Consider the following 10,580-nt stretch of genomic DNA (forward strand, 5'->3'; position numbering starts at 1 on the left):
ACCTTTGTGTACCTAATGAGAACCACCGCGCGGCCAAGGCTAACGACCAGGAAGGAGGAAACCTCTGCGTCCCGCCGGCAGGGGCCAGCCGACCCTTGGCGTGCGCGGTGCCGCGGTTCCGACCGCCTCCGGGGCCGCCAGGGCCGTCTACGAAGTTAGCAAACAAAGCCTCTCGGCCGCGACTGCCCCGCAGACCGGGCTGCTGCCACTCAGACCGCAGGGTCGGAGCTGCGCCCGCCCCTGGCTCCTCCTCCCCCGGCGCCTCCTCCCTCGCCTCCCGGTTCCAGCGGATGTGAGCCACCAATCCCAGCAACAAACAACCCTTCAAATGAAAGAGCAAGACGGCCCTCTAACGGGCGGCGGGGGCGCCGGCCCCCACCCCGCGCCACAGCTGTCCCGCAGCCGGGCGCCGCGGCGGATTCATCTCCAGCCAGGCCCGGGAAGGACCTTGCGCTTCGGGCTGCGTCTCCCAGGCTGGCGGTTCGTCCTCGGGACCGTGTTCTTCCCCACCTCCTTCCCCCTCGAGCCCAGCCACCTCCCCTGGAGCTGTTTTAGCTGTGTGTTCTCTTCGGTGCTGAACAGTCAGCCAATCATCGAAGGGCGGGGGGGGGGGATCGCGAGGTGACTGCCGGGCTCACGGTGACGCCTTTCCCCTTGTTGATTCACTTTTAAGTCCTGTAATTGGAAAAACCACCCATGCTTTTTACACAACGCCGGCCTTAGCACACACCCAGGGTGGGGGGTGTCTCGGGGAAGGGACGCGGGGGAGGCTGGCTTTCGTTTTTCAGCGCGATCCTAAAACAGGATCTAAAGTCTAGCTCGTCATCCCCGGGCCGCCCCGGGCTTAAACCTAGTCCACGGCGGGGTCCCCATCAAGGTTGCTAAAAAGACAACCACCCAGAGCCGAGACTGGAGACGGTCTTGTTTGTGGATTTCTTTCTTTCTTTCTTTTTCTTTCCTTCTTTTCTTTCCTTCCTTCTTTCCTTTCTTATTCCTTCTTTCTCTTCTTTTCTTCATGTTCGTCTTTCTCTCCGCTCTCTCAATTCTTGTGGCATTTTGACAATTCTGTCGCTTTACTTCAATATCCAAAAAAAAAAATGGCCTTACAAAAAATAGACCCAGAGGTGTTTTGAAATCCCACCGAACAGCAGCTGACTTTTTAAACGGGGGGATTGCATCAAGGAACTGCTGCTGGAGTCCTCCAAAACCCTCAACCAAAATAGACCAATAGGCACACGTGTTTACTTAATGGCTAGTTTCTGTTTGAAACACCGAAGGGGGGGGGGAAGGGTCTCCTAGCGGGTGTAAGTCCTGAAAGTAGACTGTTTACCAACACGGATGAGCAGTCACGGCGTGGTCGCCCCCTTTCCTACGGAGCCGACAGCTGCTGGGGTTGGGAGGTGTGTGGAGGGTTCTGGCCGGGTCGCCGAGGGGCGGGCGCGCGCCCCGTTTGTCTCCCGGCCGCGACAGTTTAAAGAGCATGTGAGTATGACAAGTGTCTCTCCGCAACGTGTTAGATTTCGAAACTGCTTTGCAATCCATTCCGGAACTCGCAGCTTTAGCCTGGGGGGACAGACATTCGCCCCGGCAGGAGGATGCCTTATGGCTCCCCCCCCCCCCCCCGCGCGCCCCACTGTCCTGGTTGGAGGAAAAGTGCGGGGAGCAGGGTGCGCCGCGCCGCGCCCGCGTGTCAATGGCAGCCGCACATTCTAGAAGAAGTTGGTTCTTGTCCCGAATACTTTTCCCCTCGGGCCCCGCCCCTTGAATCCGAAGCGGCTGTCTTCAGTGGCTACGGTAGAGTCTGCGGACTTGAGGGCAGCTGTCAAAAAACAAGCCAGAGAGCTTTTCCTTCCCGGGGGTGGGGGAGGGGAGGGGAGGGGAGGATACGTCCTGCCACCCCCCCCCCGCACCCCACCCCCATCTGTTGCTATTTCCTAACCAAACGCACTCTTCGCCAGCCCCGGGAAGAAAGGCCCAAAGGAGAAACCTGGAACGCCCGGGCTGGTGTCTCCGCCGAGGGGCGAGGGATGCGGGCGGTGCGCGCGCCGCAGACAGGAAGGATCGTGTTTCTGGCTCCGGCCACCCCCGCGTAGAAGCGGGCTCCTAGCGGTCGCGGTGCTCGGTCCGGTTCACCCGGGCTGGAAGGTGCGGGGGGGGGAGGGGCGGAGGATCCGAGAGGCGGGCGGGGGGGGGGGGGGGGGGGCGGGCGGCTGGGGGCGGAGGCAGGACCTCCAGTACCTTCCCTCTTCGCCTCTGTGACAGCGCCGAGGTGCGCCGTTCAGGAGCGAGGAACAAAGGAGCGGGGTGGGGAGGGGAGCGAGTTGGGCGTGGGAGAGCCCCCGGCCCGCTGCCAGAAGATCCCGACCGGAGGAAGCCCAAGTGTCACTTGAATTCCGCCCCAGGAGCTGGCGCCTGGGATCCGAGCGCCTTGTTTAGCAATTACGGCGGGAGCACGTCCTATAAGTTACGGGAAAGTCGGCGGCGAAGGAGGACGATCCCTTGTCCCCCTGTGGCCTCCCTCCTGGCCCCTCGAGACCCCAGGATCACCTGGATCTGGGAGGGGAGTTCCAGAATGAAAAGCAAGAAAGGTAAGGTAGCACGCCGCAGGCTTCCGCGCACCCTGGGCGCGAGGCCGGGGGACAACGTGCTGGCCCCGTTGGGCGCCAGGCGAGAGTGACTTGGGTGTACTTTTCCGCCCAGAGGCTCGGGCTGGAGCGGTTGGCCATTCCCTTTGTTGGGGCTGTGTCTGGAATGGCAGTTGCTGTTTTCCTTCCAGACACCACACGAGGGGCTGTTGTGGGGAGACGAGCCTCTCCACGCTGCTGGCACGTTGTCAAGAAACATGTTCTGCGCCTTGTTTGTGCGCCTCCAAGTTTCATTGTCTCCGCCGACACCCCATGCTCAGCCCAGCCGCGTGGCTTCTATAGCTCTGTCTCTGGGGCAGCGGGGGGTGCCCAGTCGGTGTCTGGGGTACCCCGCACCTCATGTTTTAGTGGGGAGTCACTCCCCCACTTTTGTCTGAAAGTTCTCCCTTGGGCCCCCATACTCTCAAGGATCTGAGGTTTTCCACAACTGAAGGAAGATGGGCTCGGACCCCGCACTGCGCCCTGGAATGTACTCTCTAGACTCTCAGAAACATTGTTTTTCTCCGTCTCTGAGAGTTTTCCCACGATCCATTTTGGGCGAGATGAGGAGTTAGGACGCTGGGCCGGTGTGCAGTCAGGACGCGTCCAAGTACGACCAGCAGACTTGGTTGTAAGTGTCGGGAGCCAGGCTGTCATTGTTTCCACGCAGCGTCCTGGAAGCTGTACAACTAAAACTTGCCGTCCGTCTGGTTTAAAAAACAAAAAATACGAGGGAGGAAGGAACCCTGAAAGGTCAGAGACTGAAGTCCCCTTTTGAAGTTAACTTTGGAGTCCCTGGCTGGGAGGTCCCCCGAGTGCTCTGTCGTGGACTGGAGTTGGCTTTTCTGTTGTGATTTATGTCGAGTGGTTCAAAACAGAAGTTAATCGCTCCGGAAAGCTTGCTGGAGGGGGGGGGGGTTCGACGCAGCTGCGCATGCCCAGAAGCTTCCTCGAGTTTGTGACTGCATTCTTTCAGACTCGTCCCGCGGCTTGCCATTCCTCATCCAGCAGGGGAGTTGGGGAGGGGGGGCTTTGGGGGTCCCTTTGTGAATTTTAAACTTAGAGTTCTGTTGAGATTCGGTGCGAGACCCTGAAACACGTACAACTTCCCTGTCCACCACCAACTCCCCCCCCCCTTTCCCCGCCGAAGAGTGAAAACCCCGGGCTCTGGGTAGTGAGACCCCCTGCCCAGGGACCGAGCGGTGCATTCTGGGACGCTTAAAGTTTGGGGTATTTAAAAAAAAAAAAGTGAAGTCCGGGCCGTCTCGCCGCGGCGGGGCCGCGCTGGGAGCGCCGGGGACGCGCCCGCACGGTCACGTCGCCCCTGGGGGTGACAGATCCGAAGCCCCAAGGCACCCGTTCCCGTGACGGTGGCGCGCTCCGGCAAAATGGGGGTTTCTGGTTTTGAGGAACGGGTCGAACGCTGCGCTCCGGCGGGGGGAAGGGAACCCCTATTGTTCCTACTCTGGTTGGGCGTCTGTGCGCTCCGTCCGGAACCCCTTTCCCCTCCCCCCCTTCGGGTACCGCCCCCGAAGCCCCTGGCTCTCCCATCCCCCACCCTCTCGAGGATCTCCCCCCCCACTTCTCGGACGCCCCCCTCCCCCATTCGAAGGCCCAAGCTGGGAAACACGCTTTCCGTGTTCCCCAGTTTCGGGCACACAGGGCTCCCGCGAGCAGCGCCAACTCATGGAAACAATGAAAGGTGACGTGTAGAGGGGAAACTTTTCTCGGCGGCCCGTGGGGGCGGGGGTGGCCGGGGTTCCTTTCTCTCCGTAGGCTTCCCTGGCACCTGGTCTGGGATCGGGTGCAGGCCCCTGAGTGTGTGGGATCGATTCACAGCCCACCGGGAGCTCCTTGGTGACCCGGAGGTCCTCCACGGTGCCAAGTGCTAACAGTCTGCGGCCTGATCTCAAGTTTGGGGTTTTTGAACTACCGGCAGGAACAAAAGCAGCCTGCTTTCCTGCTTTCCTGCTTTCCTTCGTGGGGCTCCTCCTCTGCCCGTTAGCCTCCACTGCCTGACCTCCCCTGCCTGCGTCTGGACTACCTGGGAGGGGAGGGGGGGCTGCCCGGGCCGGAGAAGTCGGTCCCGCCTATTGTCTGTCTGGGCCAAGTCTTGGATATCTTTAAAACTGTCCTTAAAACAAAGACACTTGGCCAGTCGCTGGGGTGCGTCCAGCCCTGGTGTGTGATAAAAACTGCAGTGCAAAAGTCTTAAGGGTGGCTTTAAAAGCAGGAACAAGGTTCGACGGGGAAAATACGGCCCCTCCCCCCGCCCCCAGCTTGAACGCTTGCTTTGGGGTCGCTGGGGCTGGGGCCGGCCATGCGCATGGCAAGTTTAATACCTCGGTTCCTTTGGCTTAAAGAGTCCGAGCCGGAGCTGCATTGGATTGGGCTTGCTTTTCCCGAAACTTTTCCTTTGATCGTTACTTCCCCCGCCCCCCAGATTCTTTTTTTTCTCTTTCTTTTCTAACTCTGCAGTGTGTTTTCAAAATCCATGGTACCCGCGGCCTCTGCGCCACCCCCCCCCCCCCCTCGCCTTGCGGGTTCGGCGATCAGAAGCGCGCGTTGGGCGCGCTGGGGTCCCCGGCGGCCCGGTGGCTTTCCCGGCGACATTTCCTTGTGTGTGGATGGAGTCGGGAGCTTGTGATTCCCTACCCGCCCCGACCACATTTTTTTTTTTTCCTCTGTCTCTCGTTCCGAGCTAGGCGTTTGGAAACAAGTCGTAACCGGGAAACTTTTCAAAAGCTCAGTTACAGTAGGAAATGAGTAACGAGAAAAAGTCTTTGTTTTTCCAAGCGGAGCCACCATGGGGGGGGCGGGGGGGGGAGTGTTCATGCAAACAGTCCTGACAGCCGCGAACGTGCTCGGAGCGGCCGGGCAAGTCAGCTGGCCGACCGACCCACGGACACCCAAGTCCGCACTTCCTGCTCCCGCAGCTGGGGGTAGGGAGTGGAAATAGCTGTGAAAGCGTCCAGAGGGCTTTTATTATTATGATGATGATTTTTAATGAGCTGATTAAAGTCGCCCTGAGTTTTGGTGTGTCAATCTGAAAGACCCGAGCTTCTGGCCAAACTAAGCAGAGTTTTGTTGTTGTTTTATTGTGTCTTATTTTTGCTTCGAACTCTTAATTGAGAATTTACTGTGGAAAGGACAAATTTCCACACTTTAGGATTTTTTAAAAAAAGGTAGATGTGTGGGGGTGGGGGGGGATAATGGCCTTTTGGGAATTGGGAGTTTATTCAAGTATGCTTCAGTTATTCAATGAACCTGTGACACATTTAAAATGAAATTCCCTTTGCCATCCAAGCAAAGGTGAAACCGGAACTAGTGTATAATTTAGTGGACTTTGTTTTAAAATTAACACTTCACCCAGATTTCAGTGGGTTTTTCAACGGAGCAGTGAAAATAAGTTTCAGTTTTAAGTTTGCTCTTTTCTTTTTTTTTTTCTTTTAAGAAAAAGTTTACATCTTCAGGGGAGGGAAGCTTCAAATGTTCAGCAGTTAAAGCGTTAGATGTTTGTGTGGCTTCTTTATGGCTGTTTATGACGCCTCGAGCTACAGTGAATTTGCAAAACCATTCACCTCTTTTGTTAGAACTTGCTTTACTTTGTCTTGGGAGGGTTTGCCCTTCCTGTTGGACCTCCCTCAACACCTCTGCCCCCTGTAGTCCAAACTAAAAAGTGTGTCACCAAGTAAAGTTACAGTCAAATTAAACTGGACTCCAAGACTGAGTCATTTTTCAACCCAATCACAACAGTACTGGACACAAAAAAATGTATATAGAGTGAAAATGTATACCTTTACTTTTTTTCTCCTAATGAAGCAATACTGGTATTTGGACAATTTTTTATAAATTCTAGACTGTCTTCAAGAAAGAATTGTATTAAATTCATAAAGATATTTAAATGTGTACGGGTCAGGCTGGTCTGAGTTTTCATTGAATTTGATCTGATTTAAATCTTCTTTATGACTTGGGAATTCTTAAAATGTCTGGCAAGATTAGACTATTTTCCACCCAGAGAGCTTCCTTTGGAGTGTTTGCATATTCAGTGTTTTTTGTCATGTAAGAATTTAAGACTGAATTCTGGATAACTATTATTCTAGATTCCTATGAAATGGTTAATTGAAACTTGGTTTTAATCTTTATTCAGTCATAGGGCATCTTTTGACTTATAAAGTATTGTAGAACAACTGAAAAGTGCAGTGGTTACAGTTAGTGTCTAAGTGTTGTTTATTAAAGTTAAGCGATTTTGAATTAACACAGATAAGAACAAGAAATGACCATGGAACTAGCAGAAAATGTAAAATACTTCACTGGGAATGATTAAAATATCCCATTTTCCTTCCTTGTATCAGTGAAGAAACATAATCTTCCCTTTTTCAAATCTCCTATAGAAGGAGGAAGAATAAAAATTTAAAATGTAGGATAGTCACTAGACTGATTTTTCCTAGTTATCAGTGACCTCAAAGAAAAGATGGTTAGGGCCTATTTCAACTGCTCGGCACCTCCTTGTCTCACATGCATGGCAACTTACTCACTTCACAGTAGCTTGTCTCTCCCACCAAGGACTTCCGAGCATCATGGGAAAGGAATGTGAGAAGTTGACCTCTATGTCTGACCATTGATTGAGAATCTGACTTCAGAGTCTCATTACTCTACAGGACTCTTGTCATTGGACACACACACACACATACACACACCCTGGCCCATTGGACACACACACACACAAACCCTGGCCCTTTGCATGGTATTCAGTAGTTGAAATGAAAAACACAGTGACACCAGGTGGTCAAGGATAAATGAGGTTTGGGATAGTTACCCTGCTGATGAAAGCTAGTGACAGCTGCCCTTTGTCCTTTCCTAGGTGTTGTTGCAGCATCTGGCAGTGAGACTGAGGATGAGGACAGCATGGACATCCCCCTGGACCTCTCTTCCTCAACTGGCTCAGGCAAGAGGAGAAGGCGGGGCAACCTGCCCAGGGAGTCTGTTCAGATTCTTCGAGACTGGCTCTATGAGCACCGATACAATGCCTATCCTTCTGAGCAAGAAAAAGCATTACTGTCCCAACAGACACACCTATCCACACTCCAGGTGAGGAGAAAGAGCACAAGGTTCATGTAAAAGTTTCCACCCCCAACCTGGCATGCTGGGGATAATCCAGAGCTTGCTAGCACATGCTAGAATGAAAGCATGCTCTTTCACTGAGCTACACCCCCCCAACATGTGGATGCACCTTTATTTTCAAAGTCATTTTATAGCATTGTGGTGTGTCCAGTCACTAAGCTCCACCCATTCACAATAAAAAAATGAATATCTCTTCTTTGTAAACTTTATCAAACTAGGAGCTAATAACTGGTTACTTAGAGGACACAGAAACACTTGACAGTCATCTGTCAGATAGCATTTCCTTTAATACCTAAAAGAGCCTTCTTTTATGTAACCAACATTTTTTTAAAAGGTGGTTAAACCTTATTCTATTGCCCAGGAAACTGGTTTGATATTTAAACAAGGACAGACCTCGGTGAGGTCATTCATGTTATGTCTGTTGACACAGTCATTTGAACTGGGAAAAATCAGTTACTGGGAGGTGTGGCACTTTTCATACAGGACAAGTATTCCTGTAGTTGATTAACTTAAATGCTGGGGCAATAGGTAATAGGTTAAAATGGAGAGTGTTAAAGGTACCCGTTTTCCCTTAAAGTCATTTTTTTCAGGTGTTTGAGAATTTATACTTTATATGGCAGTAAAGGGGCTTGAACTCAAGGCCCGGCCCATGTTCCTTAGCTTTTGTGCTCAAGGCTGGCATTTTGCTACTTGAGCCATAGCTCCACTTCCAGCTTTTTACTCGTTTCTTTTTCTGAGGGACTTTTCTGCTCAGGCTGACTTCATATCATGATTCTCAGATCTCCGCTTCTGGGGTAGCTAGGATTATAGGTGTGAGCTACCAGTGTCCAATGGGAATTAAGTCCAGTAATTGAGAACTGACGTCTGTCAGGTGTTTGTTAGAATGCTGCTGAGTGAATGAGAAAATTCATATGTGTACTTATGGTTTCAGGTGTGTAACTGGTTCATCAATGCCCGCCGCAGGCTCCTTCCAGACATGCTGAGGAAGGATGGCAAAGATCCCAATCAGTTCACCATCTCCCGCCGTGGGGCCAAAATTTCTGAAGCCAGCTCTGTGGAGGTTGCCATGGGCATCAAAAACTTCATGCCAGCTCTAGAGGAAAGCCCATTTCATTCCTGCACAGCTGGACCTAACCCAACTCTGGTAGGGAGATCACTGTCTCCGAAACCCCCATCCCCGGGATCAGTTTTGGCTCGTCCATCCGTGATCTGCCATACCACTGTGACTGCATTGAAAGACGGGCCTCTGGCTCTCTGCCAGCCAGTTGGTGTGGGACATAGCACAGATATCCAGCAGATAGCAGCCAGCAGTTTCACAGAAACCTCACTCATGTACCCAGAAGATGCTTGTAAAAGTACACACACACAGAGTGGTCTTTTCAACACTCCTCCCCCTACTCCGCCTGACCTGAACCAGGATTTTAGTGGATTTCAGCTTCTAGTGGATGTTGCACTCAAACGGGCTGCTGAGATGGAGCTTCAGGCCAAGCTTACAGCTTAACCCCTTTTTGCAAGCAAAACACTTCTCCAAAACGTGATTGCCGGGGTGATGGCAAGAGTTGAATTGCATTATTTTATATATTTTTTTATTAATATTTGCACATGGGATTGCTCAAATGAAGCTTCCTGTTACTGATGTTTTCAATGGAATATCGTCATTCCAAGAATATAAACTCAGAGCTACTGTAGAAACAAAAGGGTTTTTTTTCTTTCTTTCTTTTTTTAATGTTTCTTGGTAGATTATTCATAATGTGAGCTGTTTCCCAATATCATGTGATTTTTTTTTTATTTCCCCCCCTTTTTGTTGGTGTTTTTCAGACTGTGCAATACTTAGAGAACCTATAGCATCTTTCCATTCCTGTGTGGAACAGGTTGTCCACATACTGTTTAATTAATAAATTTTCAATGTTTTTTTTTCAAACAAGTATGAATCTAGTTGATTGATGCCTTTTTTTCATGACGCGTAATAAAGTATTTTCTTTAAAAGTTATTGTAATGCAGAGTATTTTGTTGAAGGGAACACTTAAAAATGAGTAGGAATATTTCTACCTGTAAGACCCTGGGTTACATTTCCAGTACAGCCGCCAAAAGGTACATAAAGGAGGAATATAGTGCCCCCATCAGGAAGTAGGGGGTAGAATGAGGTGTGAGTTATAGGAGTGCCCTTTAAATATCCGGTGAACAAGAAGCTAGTATGTATAAACAGGATGTGTGGTGTTTACTCTCGATAGGAGGTACAACAGGCCCTCAAATCTTTGAGCTGAATTGCAAGTTGAAATGAATCACCTCATCATTGTTTAGCTAGCCACTCAATCCTTAGTGATCTTTGCTAGGGATTTTCAAACCTGGTCATGATAAATGAAAAGTCTTGAAGCCAATGGTTATGGCCTATGTGTGCAGAGATGAACAACACAAGAAGCTTAGCATTGTACATCCAGGTTGATCTTTAAGATCACCTTTATTGAGTGATATAGTTAAGACTCTTGCATTCAAATGCAGCATTAAGTTGTAGAGAAATCTAGAACTATTTCATCCTAAGATGATGGGATAATCAGGTTGTGCCTGTATGATAGTTGCTCAGGTTGTAAGTTTGCAAAAAAAAAAAAAAAGGTAGATGTAGCAGTGGAGTTTGTTGGGATAGACGGTAACTTACAAAACCAATGGCCAGAAGGACTTGGTGGCATTCCTTTCACTGTCACATGCCACAAAACCATTCTTTGCTGTCATGCTCACTGTGAAGTTTCTGTGGTTAGAGTTGTGCTTTCTAGCCCTGCCCCAGCTGTGAACTATCTTGAATTTAAGGGAGCACCACAGCTTCTGTATTGTTTAAAG

General features: G+C 50.8%; 1 protein-coding gene across 4 annotated transcripts; it reads left to right on the forward strand.

Annotated features, from left to right (window-relative positions):
* Positions 1-1,389: 1,389 nt before the first annotated feature.
* Tgif1 (TGFB-induced factor homeobox 1) lies at positions 1,390-9,738 on the forward strand. 4 transcript variants are annotated; one of them, XM_013027190.1, is made up of 4 exons: positions 1,916-2,145; positions 2,403-2,588; positions 7,489-7,715; positions 8,680-9,738. In XM_013027190.1, the coding sequence occupies exons 2-4, from the start codon at positions 2,573-2,575 to the stop codon at positions 9,247-9,249; spliced, it is 813 nt and encodes a 270-aa protein (XP_012882644.1). In that variant the 5' UTR covers positions 1,916-2,145; positions 2,403-2,572; the 3' UTR covers positions 9,250-9,738. The 4 variants fall into 4 exon arrangements, with proteins under 4 accessions (XP_012882646.1, XP_012882644.1, XP_012882642.1 ...); XM_013027192.1 differs by lacking the exons at positions 1,916-2,145; positions 2,403-2,588 and adding an exon at positions 1,390-1,482; XM_013027188.1 differs by lacking the exon at positions 1,916-2,145 and having other exon boundaries at positions 2,260-2,588.
* The last annotated feature ends 842 nt before the right edge of the window (positions 9,739-10,580 follow it).

The sequence above is a fragment of the Dipodomys ordii genome, unplaced genomic scaffold, assembly GCF_000151885.1.
Source record: "Dipodomys ordii isolate 6190 unplaced genomic scaffold, Dord_2.0 Scaffold100, whole genome shotgun sequence".
NCBI classification, from domain to species: Eukaryota; Metazoa; Chordata; class Mammalia; order Rodentia; family Heteromyidae; genus Dipodomys; species Dipodomys ordii.